At 31.7% G+C, this 23221-nt stretch overlaps 1 protein-coding gene and 1 pseudogene across 9 annotated transcripts in view; both read left to right on the top strand.

Annotated features, from left to right (window-relative positions):
• LOC148167626 (potassium voltage-gated channel subfamily KQT member 1-like) overlaps positions 1–23221 on the top strand; it is a 74943-nt gene that overhangs the window by 45967 nt on the left and 5755 nt on the right. For 3 of the 9 annotated variants that reach the window (XM_088047103.1, XM_088047104.1, XM_088047111.1), the window contains exons 7-17: positions 3812–3937; positions 3990–4100; positions 4325–4509; positions 4779–4838; positions 5637–5797; positions 5864–5956; positions 9556–9626; positions 9723–9850; positions 10686–10782; positions 15201–15517; positions 15568–15773. In XM_088047103.1, coding sequence (XP_087903229.1) covers positions 3812–3937; positions 3990–4100; positions 4325–4509; positions 4779–4838; positions 5637–5797; positions 5864–5956; positions 9556–9626; positions 9723–9850; positions 10686–10782; positions 15201–15517; positions 15568–15773 — 1555 coding nt within the window. Of the gene's footprint in view, positions 1–3811; positions 3938–3989; positions 4101–4324; positions 4510–4778; positions 4839–5636; positions 5798–5863; positions 5957–9555; positions 9627–9722; positions 9851–10362; positions 10491–10685; positions 10783–15200; positions 15518–15567; positions 15774–15842; positions 15904–23221 lie in introns of all 9 variants that reach the window. The other 6 variants (XM_088047109.1, XM_088047105.1, XM_088047108.1 and 3 more) reach the window with 6 other exon arrangements.
• On the top strand, positions 20681–22830 carry LOC148167627 (uncharacterized; annotated as a pseudogene).

The raw sequence follows: 23221 nt of genomic DNA, 5'->3' as shown, positions 1-23221 counted from the left end.
AGTTGCTTCGAAACTGAAATTTACCGTTATGATTTTAGCAGATCAACCTTAAGGGGATATCTAACAAACTGTAACGGTAAATTCTGCTTCAAAATTCTGCGTAAAGGAAAAATTATATGAAACATTTTAAACATCCAAACGTTAAATGTAGCATCTCCCTTCAACCCTCATTATTTGTAGACGGCACTCTTTTAGTGAGTTACCCATGGTCAGTCTGCTTACTACGGTAATAAAACCATAAATAAAAACTACTTCTAAAGGGCCCCACAAACCTCGTTCTTGCACGACGGTTTTGAACGACGGTTTCGACGGTTGGAACGAAACGGTCGGAAAAACCGAGGTCTGTGGGTAAAACTGTCGTGCAAGAACGAGGTTTGTGGGGCCCTTTAAAACCCCAGCCCAAGTGGTTTAGATTATTATTATTACCATCATCTTGTGGTCAGGACAATAGCTAATAGTTTTGACTGCACTGATAGCCAAATTATTATTGCCCATGGCCAGTAAATCTTAAATACTTTGATACTTGAGTCCGATACTTTACAAATTACACCCATGAAACGTAATAATTACAATATCTCATTATTATTATTTAATGTTTATCTTAATAAATAAATTAAATTTTTCCCGAAAAGGTGAGATTTGTATAATTGCAAAAATTGAAGAATTAATAGATGCATTGAGATCTTCGAATTTTGTCCAAGATTTTTGTAAATTTAACAAAAAAATAGTGAACATAATTATAAATAATTTAATTATAAATAATAATTATATTCTGTTGTTTTAGTGATTGATCTATCTATTAAAACCTTTAAATTACGAGAAAATTTTCACTCTTTTCACCACCCCAGAGTCATAATTTTGACAACAAGACGTTATACTACTGTCTGGTTGTTCTCAAAATACGTATGTGTGAATTTTGAAAAGTCTACGCATGTGGAATGCTAAAAATTATTTCGCTTTCAGCCAAGTTTTCGTATTTAATTAATCAAAAATTCATTAAATATTCACTTTACAAAAATTGTATATAGCATTTAACATAGTGCACGTTGAACAGATTCATATGCAAAAAACAGAAAGCAATTTACTCAAGTAATTTTCGAGTAATCGTGTTTGGAAAAATACATTGAATTTGCCTTATATTGAAATTTGTTTGAGATCTCCTTAAAAAATAAAGATAAAGACAAATATTTATCACCTAAACTATTCTAAACCTAAAACAATTTAAAATCCTAATTCATCAGATATAAAGTTCAAAATTTTGAAATTTCTCAAAGCTACGTTCGGTTTGAATAAAAGAGAAAAATCTTGTTTCAGGCAAATTTAAGATTTTGTGTGTTTATGGAAAAGCTTCAGTTGTAAACTATCCCTTTGACTACAAAATTTATTTATGGTACCTTACCCTCACTTCTACCTACAGTTCACCAAACGCTCTAGTGCGGTTATGGCTTTGACTTTTTAAATCGTTTACAGCCACCTTACCGCAAACTCCTATAAACATAATAACGCTCAAGTGGTTGGGTCTCATCTGCCTTGAAATGAACCGTAATAAATATTTTTACCCAGCTGGTCAGTCTTACAAATCGAAACAATGAAATTCCTCAAAGTAGATAGAGCAGTTATTTGAAACTTTAGGTTAGGTACAATTACAATTATTTTTAATCATATGAATACAGGAATTTTTTTTTAAAATGATTCTTTTTCATGATAATTCATTGTCAACATTAATTTATATAAAGCGATGAATGATTATAAATTATCATTAATTTTTGAAACTATCTGATTTTAGACGTCTATTTATTGATTGCTATACTTAATAGAGCCGACCGATAACAATAATCAAGACACAACATTCAAAACACGTCTAGGAATTCTGGATTACCGGAAGTTTCAATGTTTTTTCGGCATATTTGATCTTTGACCCTCATAAACTGCAAAGAAAGGGCTAATGAGGGGATGAGATTTTCTTGGACAGTGGACAAAAATGGATGATATAATCTGATTATCTCAGGTATATAAACTCACCAAGACGCCAAGTTTTTGGGACTTTCCAGTTTCTTTTATTATGTTGGTTTAAAATTAAAGTAAAAGGGCAAATGTGGGGGTGAGAATTTACTTTAGTGCTTACACTTTTGAAAAGAATCAGTTTCTAATAAAATTCAGCTTCGTCAACGTGTGTCTTTTCTTTTTTCTGTATTTTTTTTGGTTCCTGAGTTTCGAGTTCGAATTTCAAACAGTCTTTCTCTAGACTAACAATAGCAGATCCTTATTTTCATAAAGGTATGTTTTATATATAATTAGAACTACATTTATTATAATTAAAGAATCATTATGTGGAGACATTGGAATCACAACGAATTTGATCTTCAAGAAAATGGCGACAACATGGAATTTATCGAAATCGATGAGGTGGTTCAACCACAGGATGAGAACTTTAATGGAGATGTTGAAGTAATTCTGTTGAAGACGTTGAACCCGAAGTAGATATCGGGGCTACACCTCATATGTCTCGTATGCATTTACCACCGGAAGCTAAAGAAATAGTTTTAAATGTATACGAATATCTTAAAAATAAATGAAACAGAATAATTGGCTAATTGGCTATCTTGTTATAGTTTACGTGAGATAATAAGATTATTCCACAAGTTTATTGTGTCAATCAATCGAGTTATAAGATAATTATTATAATTTTATTTGTAAGTTTCATATAATAGCACTTCAAGTCGTATTTTGAGGAATTTCATTGTTTCGATGTGTAATAAGACTGGCCAGCTGGGTAAAAATATTTATTACGGTTCATTTCAAAGCAGATAAGACCCAACACCCAACACCCAAGTGGCTGTAAACGATTTAAAAAGTCAAAGCCATAACCGCACTAGAGCGTTTGATGAACTGCACCAGACAGACCTCTCTGGTACAGAGAAAAGAGATGTTACTGCTAAACAAGGATAAGATGTTTCGAATATGAAATTTTCGAAACACGATTTCTCAAAAACTATTAACTTTAAAAAAAATCTGTTTGGTCGACATTATGTAAAATTAGTCTACGCATGTGGAATGCTAAAAATTAATTTGCTTTCAGCCAAGTTTTTGTATTTAATTAATCAAAAAGTCATTAAATATATAGCATTCAACATAGTGCACGTTGAACAGATTCATATGCAAAAAAACAGAAAGCAATTTACTCAAAGAGTTTTCGAGTAATCGTGTTTGGAAAAATACATTGAATTTGCCCTATACTGAAATTTGTTTGATGTCCCCTTAACTCAAACCAATTTCCACTCTTTGATTGACCCATTACCTGTTTTAGCACATAGTTCAATTCTAACTCGTAATTCTTTAAGACTGTTTCTAATTTTCTCAATTATTGTTAAGGATGCAAATGCATTTTTTTTCCAATTTTTTAATACTTACACATTATTGGATAAATTTTTCTTTAATCTTTAACGCACTATTTGATATTGTGAATCCACAGCCTGCTATTATTTAAATACGATTACAAAATTTAATAGAAAAAATTAATTTTAAGAGTACAAACTAAGAATTTTGAAATTTTAATTGCAGATTTATCTGTTTTGAAATAAGCAAAAAATTTTATTCCTGTCATTTTTTTGTAAAATGGAAAATAAACGTTTTATCCCTCTTGTGAACTCAATCCGGGGACATACTGTATATTTATCTTTGGAAAAATACCGACACTTATTTTTACTTATTTTGACCACGATGAAATCAATTTAAAAGAAAATGTTCCTGAGGCCGCCTCTGCATGGTCGCATTGGAAGCGACTCTAATTGATTTTTTTCTTTCATTTCAGGAGCTTATCACAACGTTGTATATCGGTTTTTTGGGTTTAATTTTCGCCTCATTTTTAGTATTCTTGGCGGAGAAAGATGTAAATAAAAATTTTTCAAATTTCGCTCAGGCTCTATGGTGGGGTGTTGTAAGTACCCAACAATAATCATCAAACTGTCATTTCAACAATTCTGATTTAGATCACATTATGCACTGTTGGTTACGGCGATATGGTTCCCGAAACTTGGCAAGGAAAAATCATTGCTTCTTTCTGTGCTCTGCTTGGTATTTCGTTCTTCGCACTGCCTGCTGTAAGTACATAGCACAAAAAATGACGATTTAAATTATTACACAAACTGTAATATTGAAAAATCCCCGTTAGAAACTATTTCGTGGCACTAAAAATCGACAGCTTGTCTATTCAAAAGAGCATTAAAAATAAAAATTGAATCAAGTTTGTGAAACGAAACGTTCTCATTTGTATTCAAAAACGGCAAACAAATGTAATATTAGTTTTATGAGTGTTTTTTCCTAGGGAATTCTAGGATCGGGTTTCGCTCTGAAAGTTCAACAACAACAACGACAAAAACACATGATAAGACGAAGACAACCAGCGGCGATGCTCATTCAGTCACTTTGGCGATGTTACGCTGCAGACGAACACTCACTATCAATAGCCACATGGAAAATCCATCAAGTTCCGTTGCCAAGTCCTCCTTCGTAAGTATAAACAAAAAAATCTTAGATTATTTCTTTACGTTTGTACATATTTTCCTTAAATAGGAAAGCTTTGTGAGCTTCGTACGGTATGTCAATATAATGAAAATCCAGTTTGTGTTTATCACAGGAAATCGGGAAAAAAAGTCAAAATTCGATAATTCGGCCATCGAAAACGCACAAAATAGAATTTAGTACAAATTAGACTACACTCTATCTATTCTTTCTATGTTCCTGTCTCTCACTATGTTTTAAACTTGCACGTTTACCAGAGCTAAATTACAAGATTCTGATAAGGTGGCAGAGAAGATACAATCTATCTCTTCTGTTGTGTAAGTGTGTTGTACATAGCATGTCTCCCAATCTTTGCATGCTCTTCAATTTGTCGTTTCATTTCAGTTTTAAGAACTATTGGAAAATCGGCGACACACAGCCGGTGCTAAGATTAACAAACTATTTTCATTATGACAGTAACAACGTTTATTTACTTTGCATCTAATAATGATTAGCTTTTCCTATAATATTTCTCCGCAGTTTTTAATAAAATCAGCTCTCGTTCCAACGTAATGTAAGAAAATATGTCAAGCAGGTGCTTATGAAAGCTGATCAATAAACATTGTGCCAAAAACAAAAAAATGAGGTAAAGTCATATTCAATTATCGAAGTAAAAATTCAAAATTATTACAGTACATGCATGATCGATTAAATACACAAGTTGTCACGTGCATATTGTCACTCAAATTAATAACAGTAGAGTTATTAAACAATCGAAAACTGGTGAGATTATTAATTCGATGAGTTTTGCATGGAAGGTGCAAAATTTAATTCAATGAACCAACCATCTAAAATAGAATTATAAATTTTTAATTTTTAAATTAGAAAGCCACAATTTATGTACCGTTTTACGTTTCCTTTATTTTATGTCTTGGCGTTAAAATTTGTAGTTCTTAGTTCTGGTCGATAAATTAAACGATAAACCGATTCCAAAATTTTCTTAGCACCGGAAATTTTTCCAATAATTCTCCGAGGTAAGATCATTGTAGACAATTATCGAAAATTACTTAATTGAATGGCATAAAAACATCAACTTCCTTGGAAAAATTTTGTTTTAATTGTAACTGTTATTTTAGACGAGTGTCGAGCAGTTTTAAACATAATGCGTCTTTCGTGAGTCGATTGCCGACGATTCGTCGTCACAAAAGTACGTCGCTTCATTCGCCATCGATGCACAAAGGGCCACCAAGAAGTGGTAGAAGTTTTGTCGACATAAATTCGTCGGCTGAAAACTTAGGTAAATAATTTTCACTTATATAAATGTATTTCTATGGCATATAGTTACGTAAATTGATGTTAATAGGCGGCGTCAGTAACAATGGGGGGCGGAATTTAAACGCAAGCCACAGCGAGGACTCAGTGGCAGAAACGATGCTATCGAAAAAAAATTCCGATGGTAAATATTTTATGTAGAAATGTAGAGAAAAAGCTCCCGGACTCCCGGACTTGGACAGGATAGTCCCGGAGCTTTTTCAGTAAACCCGTGAGCTTGGGTACATTTGCAAGTGAACAATCGCGTGACACGAGAAAAGTCAACATTTAAGTTCGGTTGCTGCTTGGGTTTCTTTTACAGCAACGAATCCATATAAAGTTCAATATGTTTCGGAATCCTTAAAAGCCACATGATCATGGTCAAAGCTGGAATTTTCATTGTATGTCATTCCGTTACTCGACAAACATTCTACTTTGAAGATCGAACCTAATGCTAAGTCCGCTTTCATCAAAATATGATCATTCAAATTAAAGACTTGTAGTGAAAATGTTAATTTTAGTCGAAAACGAAGAATATCTTTTGATATTCTGCAATGACACTAGTTTAAAAGGTTTCATATTCCTAGACGATTTTTTTTTAAATATTTCTGGTTCAGTGGGTACAAATTTTCTAAAATTAGTGTCAAAAATGTTCTTTCTCTGGTAAACAATGACATAAGCAGGTTACACAGCTTAACAAAAAAAGATTTTTTTTTGTTGCCCTGAATATCTCTGCGGATTTCTCTGTTTTCAAGACCATAGTTTTCGAATATATTCTTGAAAGTACTGAATTGGCTCTGATTTTCGCGTATTTTATATTTTTAATAATTTAGACTTTGAGTCGGCTCTTCAGAACACGAATTATAAGTGTTTTTCGAATTTGCCGCTTTAATAGGTCCATTAGAGTACTCAATTTGGAGTCGTTTATGGGTATCTATAAGAGAACTCAAAGTAGGAAATTTGTTTTTTAAGAATTGGCAGAACTAATTAGTCTGGCTGTCACCCGTTTCCTGTCAAGTTCTTGTTCAATTTCACCATTACGGATTTTACGATTCGTGTTTAATAAATTGATGTGAATAAACAATGTATTAATATAATTAAATTGTCCTTTGTGGCCAACAATATATGTACTTAAATAAAATACATGTGAATACAGATTGTGAGGTTAGGTTAAAATTCAGAAACTCAATAAATGTCAAATTTTAAATTGAATTTGAAAATCAAGTGGCAAGTCAGGGTTACAAAACCATTACCAATCGTGTAACACGAAAACTCTTAGAATTGGAAAATTAAATTTTTTATTAAAAAAAGGTGCAAATTCGAAAAAATAGTATAAAGGACTTGTTTTATAATGGCATAATGGCAAGGTGTTTATAAATGTTTCTAGCATCAAGGGTGGCTCTGGAATTCCTGTCATGCACTATTTTGCCGCTTTGTTTTTATAATGTATATAACTATCTAAAAAATTATTGATAATGTCATTTGGGTCAACGACTTTTAAGTTACGGTTTTGTTTTAAGTTTATAATTTTTAGGTTTTAAACCACAATTAGAACAGTTTTTTTTTCAAAACTTACTTTACTCCATGATTGAGGTTAACTACAAATGTCAGTTGAAAAATCTAAATGTACATTTATAATGAGCGGCAAATTTCTTTGACATTTCATAGTCTTGTACAAGGTGTTTATAAATGTTTCTAGCATCAAGGGTGGCTATGAAATGATATAGAAATTTGCCGCTCATTACAAATGTGAGTTTCAATTTTTCAACTGACATTTGCAGTTAACCTCAAACATGGAGTAAAGTAAGTTTTGAGAAATAAACTGTGATAGTTGTGGTTTAAAACCTGAAAATGAAAAACTTGGACACAAAATCGTAAACATTATAAAAAAATTTCTAGATAGTTATATTCACTATGAAAACAAAGCGGCAAAATAGTACATGACAGAATTCCAGAGCCACCTTTGATGCTAGAAACATTTATAAACACCTTGCACTATTATTATGATGTAAAAATTCGCTTTGTGCACGCCACGTGACCAACAAAAGTTGGAATGCTTCAAGATTTTCAGTAAATATGGGCATAAAGTTACACTTTCTCTAGTCATCTAGATAGATTTTCTGAGAATCTAGGAAATTATAGTGAATAACAGGGAAAAAGCTTCCACCATTCTAAAAGTGATGAAAAAATTGTATCAGGGTAGATGGGATCGTCACTTGATGGCAGATTACTGCTGATCTTTAAACAAAAGATTGTTCCTAAAAAAATATAAAAGATGCGCTTATAAAATGAGTTTTATTAAAGTTTAACATAAGTTTTATATATTGTTTTTTCAACTTTTATGTACATTCGTTTAGTAAGAGTTAATTAACCCTTTAACTGTTGTAAACGTATATAAACGTTTTGCCATTTTTCTCAGAAAATACAAATGATAATAATTTGAAATTTTGGGGACAAAAGTAAGCGGATAAAATGAATCGAATAATTAGATTCACAACGTGACTGGCAGTCAAGTTGCTTATTTTTAATTATAACACCCTATATTTTATTGCATTTTTGAATTCTATATGCAAATTGAAGATGACTTTCTATATACCGTGCTATACCTAACTTGTATCATTCCTGAAATACATCGATTTTTCAAAAAAAAAAATATTTAATTTGCATTCAAAAAAAATATATTTCCACAAACATTTTTGAGAATTTTTTATGTCTATTAGACTACCAAATTTGTTAATAAAAGATTCACCTAAAAATTGAATTGTCACCATTCCAACGCTTGCTTAAAAAAATTGGAAACATGAGAGTAAAAACACTCCTTTTTTCCGTATTTTTAGAAGGAAATATGTGTCCAATACATAAAGTTAACGCAAATTTTTATTGTACGTTTGTATTGAGCTTATTTTCCAATTTACGTGGCTATTTTGAAATATATTATAGGGTACTTATTTCGGGAAAAAAAACTTCTGTTGTGCATTTTTTTTACAAAAATCAATTTATCTCTGAAATGGTTTAATTTAAGTATAGTACATTATACATAAAGTCACCCTTAATTTGGATGTAGAATCTGAAAATGCAATAATATATGGGGTGTTTCATTTTAAACAAGCAAGTTGACTACTACTTGCGGGATAACCGGAACTGTCACGAATACGTGAATATTGTCATTAGATTCGTCTTATTCGCTTATTTTTGTTCCCAAAATTTCAAATTCTCATCTTTTGTAGTTTATGCGAAAAATGTCAAAACGTATATATACGTTTATAACAGTTAAAGGGTTAACCACTCAAACGAAACAATTTTTAATAATAAAGGACTTGTTTTATAATGGCATAATGGCAAGGTATTTATAAATATTTCATAGTCGCCCTTGATGCTAGAAACATTTATAAACACCTTGTACTTGTAATTTCTTTCTCAATTTTACCGATTTTTAGTAAAGTATGAAAATCAAGATTGAAAAAAAATCAGAGCCAATCTTCCAAAATCATTGTTGACCAGTGTTATATTATCATACTTAAGGTTTATTTAAGTCACCACAATTTAGATACTTTGGAATGGTGACAATGGGGTCCTTTACTTTAAAACAAAAGTGCAGAGTTGCAAAAAAGTATAAACAACAAAATAAAAATTGCAAATTGCTCGAAATAATTAAGTAATTACTTACCAAAATAATTGGTGGTAAGTAAAGAATTAGACCGCGTTTGTTAGGTGCAGGGACCTTATATTTGATTTTTTGCACAGATGAAGATGAGGAGCCGCGATACACACAACTGACGAATCAGCACAAAGGTGCTATCCGGGCTATTCGTAAGGTGGGCATAATTTTTTCTATTAAATTTTGTAAATAATCCTTTTATCGTCTCTATAGCCAACCAGCAATATTGATTCCATGTTTCGTTATTATTTAGATGAAGTATTTTGTAGCAAGGCGAAAATTTAAAGAAGCTTTGAAACCGTACGATGTGAAAGACGTGATAGAACAATATTCCGCCGGCCATGTTGATTTACTTGGCAGAGTGAAAAACGTTCAAGCTAGGTACACTCTGGTGTAAATTGTGAAGGTTGATTGTGTAGTTTTGCTTCACTAATCTTAGAAAAAAATGAGAGAAATCTACACTTTAACGCATTCAATCAACCTTTATTTATCTGCTCTTCTATCGTGAGCCACCCTGACTTCTTAAGATGTGATGCTGTGTATATGTGTGGTCAACGTTACACCTTATTGAAAATAACGTTTATGAGCTCTTCGCATGTTGATTGTGATTTTTTTAGAGATTAACACTCCTTAATATTGGACATTGAATTACACAGGCGTGGAATCGGCATCAACATACAAACCATTTCACATAATGCGTGCTAAACGGAAGACGACTTAAAGCCAGAATTCCCTTCATCCCCTGTTACGACAGTTTTTTTTTAAGTTTACATCATCAGATTCTGCTTTTGAGTCCGCCGTTCCGCGCCTTTGCTAAAACAACACCCCCTAAATTATAAAATAAGAACAAATGTTGTTTCTAAAACCATTTGTACCACGCTTTGTGTGTGTAGCTCAAGTATTTTGTGGCACGAAAGAAGTTTAGAGAGGCCTTGAAGCCGTATGACGTTAAAGATGTTATTGAACAGTACTCTTCAGGGCATGCAGATCTTTTGAATAGAGTGAGAAACTTACAGTTCAGGTAAGGTGCCTGAACAAATGAGTTCCGTTTTTATCAATTAAAAGATCCAATGCTATCAGTTTTGAAAAAAACTACGCATTGCATGATTGAGTGTTTATTTTGCATGAGTTAGTTGATTTTACACTGTTTTCAATTGAGCTCGAGCATGATTCTACAACGGTGTGTAATATGGGTGCTAACATGTGTAATTTACAGATTAGATCAGATACTAGGGAAACAAGGGTCAAAGGCCAAAGATGTCTATGCTTCCAAAATCAGTTTAGCATCTAGAGTTGTCAAAGTCGAGCGACAAGTGAGTAAACTGACTTCAACTTGTTTAATTAGACGTGTGGACCTTTATTAAAATTTACAATTTATTCCCAAACACCAAATTTTAACAAAAAATGCTGACGCGCGTTTCGATAGCAATGCTATCATAATCAGAGCGATGATTAAACTAAAAACTAACAAATAATACGTCCTTATATACTAAAAGCTTGTCGACGCGCACCCTTTGGCGCGATTCCAACATTGTTGATAAAATTGTTAAAAAATTTAGATTTAAGAAATTGGTCAATGAATGTTCTACTTTTCAGAAAACACCTGAGAAGACTTCTTTTGTCACCAAGAATTTTCCAGGGTTTGGATCTCAAAGTAGTTTTTACTTCGGGTCCAAGCCTCCAAAGTCTTCTAGGTAATCCTAAAGACCAAGTACAGTTCACCAAACGCTCTAGTGCGATTATGGTTTTGACTTTTTAAATCGTTTACAGCCACCTTACCGCAAACCCCCATAAACATAATTAACCCTCAAGTGGTTGGGTCTTATCTGCCTTGAAATGAACCGTAATAAATATTTTTACCCAGCTGGTCACTCTTACAAATCGAAACATTGAAATTCCTCAAAATACGACTTGAAGTGCAATTATATAAAACTTACAAATAAAATTATAATAATTATCTTAAAACTCGATTCATTGACACGGTGAACTTGTGGAATGATCTTATTATCTACGTAAACTATAACAAGATAGCCAATTATTCTGTTTCATTTAATCAGTTGCTCACAAATAGGTAGAAATAAAAACAGTTTTAGAAATAAATGTGATATATTAAACATAAAATAACAAACAAAAAGTTTTTTCAAAATAACAAAATAAAGTTAAAATTTATAAAACTCAAGTATCCCAAATTTTTGTAATTTTGCATAAGCTGATAGTTGATCAAGCTTCACAATCTGTCGCAAAAATTTGCTTTTTATCACTATTTTTGTTTAACATCGCGACGCCTAAGAAGTGTAAATTTTAAAGATTTTAATTAAAGTACTCAATTTGCAGTCGTATAGATATCTATAAAAGAACTCAAAGTAGGAAATTTTGTTTTTTAAGAATTGGCAGAACTAATTAGTCTGGTTGTCACCTGTTTCCTGTCAAGTTCTTGGTCAATTTGGTTTTTACGATTCGTGTATAATATATTGCTGCGTGAATAAAAATGTACGAATATAATTGAATTGTCCTTTGTGGCCAACAATAATTGTACCTAAATATATAGTAAACCCAGTTGACATATACCTAGTAAACATTTTATGGCTTAAGTCAAACCACCCTTAGAAATAAAACTGGGTGTTGTAAACTGCAGCCGACAAATGTCTAGGTAGAGGATTATCCGATGGTTGAATAGGCGTGCGTCTATTTTTATGGTCCCCAACCGCAAGGATTAGACTGCCCGGTCCTCTCATAATGTGGCCATAAAATTTACTAGGTGTATGTCAACTGGATTTACTTTAGTAGATATGAATAACTGGCTGGTGAGTTTAGGTTACATTATGTCAAAATCCAGTTACAGTGAAACTCAATAAATGTCAAATTTTAAATTAAATTTGAAAATCAAGTGGTAAGTCGTGGTTACAAAACCATTACCAATCGTGTAACACGAAAACTATTAGAATTGGAAAATTTAAATTTTTTATTAAAAAAGGGTGCAAATTCGAAAAATAGTATAAAAGACTTGTTTTATCCTACGGCTCGTTTTGTACACCGAGAACTCGTGCACCAAATTGGCCATTATAAAACACGTTCTTTAATATATTATTAGAATAGTTTAGGTTAGGTGATAAATAGTTGCCATTATCTTTATTTTTTTAAGGAGATCTTGAACAAATTTCAATATAAGGCAAATTCAATGTATTTTTCCAAACACGATTACTCGAAAACTACTTGAGTAAATTGGTTTCTGTTTTTTGCATATGAATCTGTTCAACGTGCACTATGTTAAATGCTATATACAATTTTTGTAAAGTGAATATTTAATGACTTTTTGATTAATTAAATACGAAAAGTTGGCTGAAAGCGAAATAATTTTTAGCATTTCACATGCGTAGACTTTTCAAAATTCACACATACGTATTTTGAGAACAACCAGACAGTAGTATAACGTCTTGTTGTCAAAATTATGACTTTGGGGTGGTGAAAAGACTGAAAAATTTCTCGTAATTTAAAGGTTTTTAAAGATAGATCAATCACTAAAGCAACAGAATATAATTATTATTTATAATTATGTTCACTATTTTTTGTTACATTTACAAAAATCTTGGACAAAATTTGAAGGTTCTCAGTGGATCTATTAATTCTTCAATTTTTGCAATTACACAAATCCCACCTTTTCGGGAAAAATTTAATTTATTTATGAAGATAAACATTAAATAATAATAATGAGATATTGTAAATATTAAGTTTTATGGGTGAAATTTGTAAAGTATCGGACTCTACTAAATATCAAAGTATTTAAGATTTACTGGCCATGGGCAATAATAATTTGGCCATCAGTGCAGTCAAAACTATTAGCTATTGTCCTGACCACAAGATGATGGTACAATTGCGTCCAAAAATAATGCACCATCCCATTGCTTATTTCCAAATAGCATCGGAAAACATTTTGAGGGCCTCGCCGGGGCAGGTACAAGTCCGTTCTTGACCGTCCCAGCACATCTGGGTAGTCATAAAATGGTAATTTTTCAAAAAACCCTGTTCTAAAATTATTTATATCTTATTTTGCTGTGCTGTGATGGTAAAAGAAACGTATAAATACGGTGGAGCGTTTATGACTTTAACTTTTTAAACAGTTTCCACCAAACTTAAAACTATATTTTATAGCTAGAGACAAATAATTAAAAAAATTATAAAGTCTGTTTTAAAAAAAAAAAAACACCACCAACACCGCAATTTTCTCCTGCATTACACCCGACAACGTTGCCTAGGGAGATTTTTGGTGAGAAAACATTTGTCAATTTTTTGACATTTCTGAAAATTAGGCATTGTTTCCGTTAAAAACGTGTTTCTTTTACAGCCTGTTGGATTGCAAATCAGGATTTAATAGACTCGGCACAGCCAGGAAGGCCGTTTTGTGTAATCAAATTGTCAATTAGGCAGCTAACCTATTTGATTTTATGACCAAAAAGTCACCATGGACGATGATGCCGGTTGTAAAGTTCTGGGAGAGTGCGGTGTTGGTGGTTTTTTTAATAAAAAAACGGACTTTACACCCAGTTTACCGAAACAAAATTAAATCCTTAATTTTAATCAAAGATTTTTACGAAACCAAATAACGTTATTGGGGTTTTTACATCTGAAAAACTATGTTTGAAAAACTAAAACTCGAGAAAATGTATAAATTGACGCTTCAAAAATTATAAATGCTAGTTGGCCATAATCAGTAAAACATGTAAACAGTTTAACAAAATTACCAACACTAGTATAGTTGCCAAATTTTTAACAGCACTAGGATTGTTAAATGTGCCTTTATACAATTTCCTGCTAAAGTGCTAACAATTTAGAATGAATTGAAATATGTAACATTATGTTAAAGTAACATAAGTAAGTTGCAAGTTTAATTTAATTTCAATTATTGCATTAAACCGGCCTATACTTAGTTAGTTACTATTGATCATAATTAAAAATCAATTGTTCTAAAATTTACTTTTTTAGCAATGAAAGTGAATTATGTGAAGAAAAATGAATTTTAAGAAATAAATTAGAAATTAAAAATTACATCTTTAATTAAAAATAATATTTGATACCATCATCCATCCATGTCAGCAATCAAACTGAATTAAATCCGTGATTAATTTAATCGCAATCAACTTATAGTGGAAATGAGGTCATTGCTTAAAAATACAAACGTTGATTCAAAATGTCTTTCAATGGTCTTCAAATCATGTTGTTTAGTCGACTCAATCTGCATGAGTTTTCAAGTGAGTTGTAAATAAAATTTGGTTGTCTGACGCGGAACTGACCAACCCAAAAGTTCTAGGGGTAAAATGTATTGTTGGGTGCATATTATTTATATTCACACCATGGTGCATTATTTTTGGACGCAATTGTAACACTAATCTAAACTAATTGGGCTGGGGTTTTAAGAAGTAGTTTTTATTTATGGTTTTATTACCGTAGTAAGCAGACTGATCATGGGTAACTTACTAAAAGAGTGCCGTCTACAAATAATGAGGGTTGAAGGGAGATGCTACATTTGACGTTTGGATGTTTAAAATGTTTCATATAATTTTTCCTTTACGCAGAATTTTGAAGCACAGTTTACCGTTACAGTTTGTTAGATATCCCCTTAAAATTTGGTGTTTGGGAATAAATTGTAATTTTAATAATTTGTCAACACCAAGAATTGATCCAATAAATTTTCTTTGAAGGTGTGGAAATTTCACAAAAAAACGTTGTGTTTCAGGTAGATGACATAGAATCTAAGATAGACCAACTTCTAGAGCTGTATATGGAAGATAGAAAACGTCTTCTAGCGCTTCCTTTCATACAACAATCCGTCGATAATCTGCCTCCTATGAATCTCACTGCTTCCACAGTAGTAAATCCATCAAGTACAATACTTAAACCCAAGCCTATTCTCGTCGACAAACAATCTTCAGAGCCAAGTTCGCCCATAACGAAAAGTTTTAAAGAGCCTCCAGCAATTCCGGTGATCAGACGACCGATGCATCGTGGGTTTTCCGATTTAGGAAATCGCATCAAGAAGAGAGTAACGTTGAGGTTCGTATTTAATTCATTTGGGATATCTGGACCGGACATAATTCCTCCAGCTCAATTTCGTCGAATTACGTATGCCCATCGGATAGCACACCCTATGATGGTGAGGTGGTTATCGTCGTTCCTGCCCTCAACCCGCCCCCGCCCCGACCAAATGGCGGAGAGTCGTCTTCGGCGTCGAGAGGAGCTATTTGCATGACGGACATGCAAACACAGGAACGAGAATTGGGAAGTCCAAGAACAACGACCGAAAGCTCAGGTAATTGTTGTTTTATTTGCTTTTGTTTGAGAACGAGAGTTCCATATATTGTTTAATGCTATTTTCCAGCTTCTTATGATGGTTATTCATCATCTACGTCCTTGTAGTGATTACGGGCTAAGATAGTTCTGTGAGTTCGCAAATGTCATTGGGTATTCAGTCATAATGTGGAATGTGCATGTAATTTTTCTCACACCACGATCCATTAAGTGTCTTACTATTAACTTAATGTAAAATCTAGAGATTCTTAAAACTCTATTTTTTAATTTTCTTGAAATGGGGATTAGGCTAAATGAGCAGTAAAAAAATCGTAATCGCGGCAGATTTATGGAGAGAGCACTAAAACCCAAAACATGCTGATTTTTTTTCTCCTAAAACGCGCCACCCTACTCTATAAAACATCCTTTTCCCAATCAGTAAAAGTTTATGGCATTTGTGAACGTCTGGCGATAGTCTAAAGCCGCCTTAACAACAGCACAAAACTTCGTTATTCCAATTTATTACTTATTTCGTTCCCTTTATGAGAAGATATTTTTCAATTGTAAAACTCGAGAACTTACACGACTGACAGGTTGAAATTACCACTGGAACATTCAAATTTACTACGCTGATTGATACGTGAATCGATGGAAACGTATAAATTTTTTATTCATTAAAACCAAGCGATTTTTATTTCCGAAACTACCATGAAATTTCTTTCAATATTCACTAAATTCAACTTAATTGCAAAGCTTACAGACTGGAAAATAACATATCCGAATTCAATTTTCATCAATTACGGTTCGAAACACTGCGTCACTTTTTAATACACTGAAATGCACTAATGAAATATTCTGTTACCAAAACGCAATTACTAAAAATAATTTCTAGATTACGTCATTAGAATGACGTTATTCTGTGTTCAAAATTAATAGTTCCATTTATTAATCGTCGAATTTCATGTGGAATTTGGACATCTTGAAATTGATGTCAAATAATTTGCCAGTTCTTGTTTAAAAACGAAATCCATTGTGTTGGTGGTCTTCATTAAGTTATTTGATTTTCATGAGGAATGTCCAAACTACACCAACGTATAGTAAATTTCTAAACGTTTTTGAATCAAACTACAAATTTGATGTTTGTCACGGTCGTAAACTTTTGTGAATCACACTGTATACCAATCCACATACGCAAGGGTACTTTTTTTTAATATACAGGGTGGGCCAACGAAAACGAAACAGGCGTTTCAAGTCAATTTTGGTTGGAAGGGGGACATACAACACACGTAATTACCCCTTTGAGGGGTGAAATTAATCCCTTTAATTTTTAAAGATAGCTATAGGATCTGGCCCATTGAAGAGCTTTCCGGTGAATCTACGTATCAGCATAACAAAACATTAAAATAAGAATAAATTACATAAATTTCATTAAAAAAAAGATAACAAACTTTGAAAGGGAAATTTGTTTGGATAAAATCGTATTCAATTGTGCTGAAATGGCCCAACAGAAAAACAGGGGAAAAAGACGAATTTTAAGTGTTTTTAAATGGTAACTTTTCTTGGCCGAATTGTATTCACGTTTGATAAAACAGGATATATTTCTTAAAATTTTGACTTTTTTTAAACAGGCGCATTTGGAAAATAGGGCAAATTCTTTAAAAATTTTAACTTTTAAAAAAGTTACCTTAAAAACCAAGCTAAAATCATGAAAAAATTAAGTGTTCTGAAGGGGCCTTATTAGTAGTATTGCTGTATTTCTAGTTATTTTTTATAGGGGCTTGAAACAAAAAAAAATTGTATACCACCGCAAAAGTCTTCAATACACCTTTCAAAGAAGGTGTTTCTATATCTATCTTTAAAAATTAATGGAATTAATTTCACCCCTCAGAGGGGGTTAAATGTAAAAAAGTACAATTTTTGACATGTCTCAGCTTTATTTTTCAAATCTAAGGGTAAGTGCCTCAAAACGCCTCTGTTTCGTTTTCGTTGGCCCACCCTGTATTTATATCTTCGCTTTGGCAGGAAGGCAAGAAGCCAAAAAGCGGCTTCAAACTGTACAAAAAAAACGGGTATATACAGGGTGTTTGTTTTTTTTGCTGTTTTTTTTGCACTTCAAGTGTGTATTTTAACTGAGCGAAAAATGTAAACATTAAACCGTAAAAGGAAATTTGAGGGCCACCGACATTTACTTTAATGCGACTCACTTCAACGAGAACTTCTTACCACCAATCGAAATAAAGATTGGCCCTTTAGAGGGCGAATTTATTTCAAACAAATTTATTGTTTAATAAGCACTTCTGAAACTGTTTTTGAAACCAGTAATTAAGTTAAAATTAAACAATTCTGAGAAGAGCGAGCGTAAACGTTACCTTATGGTTTTCAAATTTTTATTTTCGATTTTTGGATTTTTGGACTTAATAATAAGAGGCGATTTTTACCATCGTTTTCCACGTCCTTCAGCCGATGAGAGTTATATAACCCAAAAATTTAAACGACCATAACTCAGTTATTTCTTGTTGGATCTGAATCGACTATCAAATTTTGGGCTTTTGAGAACATTTTCTAACGTAAAATAAGCCGAGAAAACGAATGGCGCAAACCGCATCTCAATATCTCAAATAGTTTCCGAGATATTTAACTTTCAAAATTTGGAAAAATGGGGAAAAATGAAAATCAACTTTCCGAAGCTTTGATAGGCCATAACTCAGTTATTTTTTGTCGGATCTGAATTTAAATCCCAGATTTGGAATCCGCGGAAAATTCTGCGTAAAATGATGTAAATAACGCAAGTTTACTCGAAAAAATAAGCGAGATATCGATATCAGAAGTTTGGCATAGTTTTAGTCACGAATTTTCGCGAAAAACTGCAACTTTCGACTTTTGATAAATTCAAGAACTATTTGTTATAGAAAAAATTGCGAAAAAGACGATGGCACAAACCGATTTCCCAATATTTCTACTAGTTTATGAGATATTGAGCACGAATTGTTTCGAACCTTCGAAAATTTGGCCTTCTGGCGACAACCCAAAAATTCAAACGGCCATAACTCAGTTATTTGTTGACAAAAATTCAAAATTCTTGCGGCTTTGGATTCAGCGTGATTTTAACTCATTCGAATTTCGATTTTTTTTGCAGAATCTGATATTGTGGGTTAAATGTGTGCACTTTATTCGGGTTCATCCTGTATGTATGCATAAAAAAAATACTCCGTCCTGACCATGACTTTTTTTAGTGGTATTTTTTCGACCAGTTTGCATGCCAGAGTATGCAAAAGTGTCTGTTTTTACAAAGTGTTAATTAAATGTTGTTCCAAATTATTGTATTCTCGTATACTTAGGATGATTTTGACAACAAGGAAAACACACCCTCTGTCTTCTTTTCAAAATCATTCATAGAAAAATCGTCGGAAATCACTGAAAAATATGGGGGCTAAAAATTGTTTCTACCTATAAATGAACTAAAATGTCATGAACCTATAGATAGTAGTTTTTGTACGTACTCTCTTTTTGTTAATTTAAACAAAATTAACAAAAAAACTGTACTGAGTGTCTTCATGGTTTTATCATAAAACTTTCGCATGAAAAATAACTACTATACAGGCCCCCTCAGAACACAACACATTTTTAATGATTTCAGCCTGGTTTTCAAGATAACTTTTGAAAAGTTAAAAATTTTTAAAGAAATTGCCCGGTTTTTCAGTCACCCTTTTTTTAAAAAAGTCAAAATTTTAAGAAATATATCCTGTTTTATCAAACGTGAATACGGTTTCGGCCAAGAAAAGTTACCATTTAAAAACACTTAAAGTTCGCTTTTTTACTGTTTTTTTCTGTTGGGCTACTTCAGAACAAAAATGAACATGATTTTGGCCAAACAAATTCCCCTTTTAAAAACACTCGAAATTTTTCAACACATTTTTAATGATTTCAGCCTGGTTTTCAAGATAACTTTTGAAAAGTTAAAATTTTTAAAGAATTTGACCGGTTTTTCCAAACGTACCCTTTTTTAAAAAAGTCAAAATTTTAAGAAATATATCCTGTTTTATCAAACGTGAATGCGGTTTCGTACAAACAAATTTCCCTTTTAAAAACATTTAAAATTAGGAATTTTACCTTGTTTTCAAAGATTTTACCCTGTTTTGAATTTTGTACTAGTAGGCCCCCTCAGAATACAATACGTTTTTAATGCTTTTAGTGTGGTTTTCAAGATAACTTTTGAAAAGTTAAAATTTTTAAAGAATTTGTCCGGTTTTTCGAACTCACCCTTTTTTAAAAAAGTCAAAATTCGGACCTCATGAGCGAAGCGAATTTTAAGAAATATATCCTGTTTTATCAAACGTGAATACGGTTTCGTACAAACAAATTCCCCATTTAAAAAACACTTAAAATTAGGAATTTTAACCCTGTTTTTCTGTTAGGCTACTTCAGAACAAAAATGAATACGGTTTCGGCCAAAATCTGTACGTGTGGTAGAAGTAGATTCAGAATATTTTTGAGAATTAATGCATAGTAGTTTGTGTTTGTTTTCTCTCATAAAATCTTTACATAATTTTTGATATTGTGATATTGCACTCTAATCAACTTTATAGGCAAAATCTTTTATAAAATCTTCAGACAATTTTTGATATTGTGACCCAATCGAGTACATTGTGAAACTCTAATAAAGTGCGTAGCATGCGAATTAATATTTTAATTTTATGATCCAAACGAAAAATATTTTACCAATGAATAGTATTTACGACTTTATCTTGAAATTCTTTTTTAAAATCTTCATATAATTTTTGATATAAAGATATATTACCCCAATCAACTTTATCTTGAAATTCTCTAATAAAATCTTCGGATAAAGTTTGATATGCTGATATATACCCCCAATTAACTTTATCTGCATTATCTTTTATATGATCTTCAGACAATTTTTGACAACACGATATGAATCAAATTTCAGATAATGTAAACAATGATAATATAAACATTCTTCTCAACGAAATCAAATCACCTAGTTTAAAAGAATTATTGAAAGAACAACCGAAGACAATTCTGTATCAAACGTTAAAAGAACTAAGAAAAATTGCTAAAGAAAGAAATATTAAAGGTTACTCAAAAATGAAAAAGGCAGAATTATTACAAAAAATTGGTGAGCAATCTTTTACCTTCGAAAATACTTATTTTACAGAGTTTTCAAAAAAACCTAAAATTAAAATAATAGAAACAAAAGCTGAATACAGGAAAAAATGGAAGAATCATAAAGTTTACTATAAAGTTATATTATTGAAAGACAGGCGAGGCCTGCCCAGAGTCGAAGACGAAGAAGAAGATTCATCCGAGTCAGATCTTTCAGACATAATTATGAAAAAAATTACTGCCATTAGAGAGGGTTTAAATGAAATGATTGAAATAGTAAAAGAGAAAACAAATTTCAAAGAAGGAGACTTATTAACTATAGTAGTTAATCACAATGATCTTTGGTCCCCTATTTCCACAGGGTTATCAAGAACTTCTGAAATTGATAATTTATTAAACAAAATTCAAAGTATCTTAACTTCAAATCAAGATTTAGATATATACGGTTGTAAATTTCATGTAGAAGTTGTTAATATGCCTAGAGGTGCTACTAACGCTAAAAGATTGTTAAATATAACAGAAGACTCACGAACAAAGAAAAGTATAACACAAATTAAAAATAAAGATAGATTATGTTGTCCAAGAGCTGTTATTGTTGGATTAACTTATCATACAAACATTATACTAGGCAATGAATATAATGATAATGAATTAAAATATATAAGAATGGGGAGAAATTTACAATCAACTTTAGCTCAAGAGCTATGTAATCAGCTTGGAAACTATAATAATAATTCAGGCGAAGCCCTCATGAGCGAAGCGAATTATTTTACCTTAGATGATATTGCAAATATAGAAAAAGTATTAAATATTCAAATAAAAGTCGTAGCAGCGGAATGCTTTAATTCCATAATATATTCGGGGCCTGAAAAAGATATAAAAATATATTTATATAAAAATGGAAATCATTTTGATACAATTGGTAGTATGACAGCTTTCTATGGTCAATCTTATTATTGTAAAAAATGTGATAAACCATATCAAAACAAAGATAAACATAAATGCAAAACAAAGGATAAAATATGCAGAATCTGTTTCAAATCTAATCACAAAGAAGACTCTACTAAAAGAATATATTGCGAAAAATGCAATAGATACTGTTTTCATCAAGAATGTTTAGAAAATCATTCTGAAGTTTGTGAAAGATTTCATAAATGCTTATTAAAGTGAAATAAAATACTCAAAAGAGGTGATAAAATGGTTGACGAAGGTAAAAAAATGATTGAAGAAGGAAATAGATTAATTTGTACAAAACCGAAAATGATCCAAAAATGTAATAAAATCGTTGAAAGAGGTAATAAAATGATAAAGAAAGGTAACAAAATGATAGAAGAGGGTAGTAAAGAACACAAATGTGGCTGGGAAAAATGTAGAAATTGTTATAAAGAGGTTGAAATACGTAAACATAAATGTTATATGCAATGGAAGCGGCAAAAAGGTGGAATTTGTCAAACAAAAATAAAAGACGGTGGTAAAGAATACAAAGTAAAATGTTGTAAAAATTGTGGTAGAAAAGGTTGTACAGTAACTTTTCCTGATAAAACAAACAAAAGAGTAAAATATCACATTTATCAATGTAAAGAATGTAAAAATTGTGCTAAAATACCAAGAAAGACTGGCAGGGCCAGCCCAGAGTCGAAGACGAAGAACGAAAACGGTTATTAATGTCTTAATTGCGGATGTTCATTTAATACAACTAAATGCTCTTACACACAAAAATATTTATTCTTTGATTATGAGGCGATGCAAGAAACGGGTAAACACGTACCTAATTTAGTTATAGCTCACGATTTTTACGGTAATGTTGATTCTTTTAAAACCAACCAAGATTTCTGTAAATGGTTAGTTTCTAGAGATCATAAAGGATACACAGCTATTGCACATTATGGCAAAGGTTATGATTCTTACTTTATTCTAAAATATTGCGTTAAAAACGGTATTAAACCTTTCTGCATATATAATGGATCTAAAATAATGTTAATGGAAATAAAGTCAGTTAATTTAAGAATTATTGATAGTAGTAATTTTGTTCAAGGACCTTTAAAAAACGTCCCCAAAACATTCAGTCTAAACGAACTTAAAAAAGGTTATTTTCCACATTTTTTCAATACAACAGAAAATCAGAACTATATTGGAAAAATACCAAATACAAAATACTATGGTGTTAATTCTATGAAAATAAAAGATAGGCAAGAGTTTTTAGAATGGCATAAACAAAAAAGAAAAGAAAATTATTTGTTTGATTTTAAAAATGAACTTTATGATTATTGTAATTCTGATGTGAATATACAGGGTCCGGCAACACTTGTGTCCACCTCTAAAATCGTCTCTAATTTTAAAGATAAAATT

Source organism: Gnatocerus cornutus, chromosome 10, assembly GCF_029298725.1.
Source record: "Gnatocerus cornutus isolate USDA-ARS CGAHR chromosome 10, icGnaCorn1.1, whole genome shotgun sequence".
Classification (NCBI taxonomy): domain Eukaryota; kingdom Metazoa; phylum Arthropoda; class Insecta; order Coleoptera; family Tenebrionidae; genus Gnatocerus; species Gnatocerus cornutus.
Note: the sequence above shows the minus strand (reverse complement) of the source record. Positions and strands in the feature narration are given on the sequence as shown.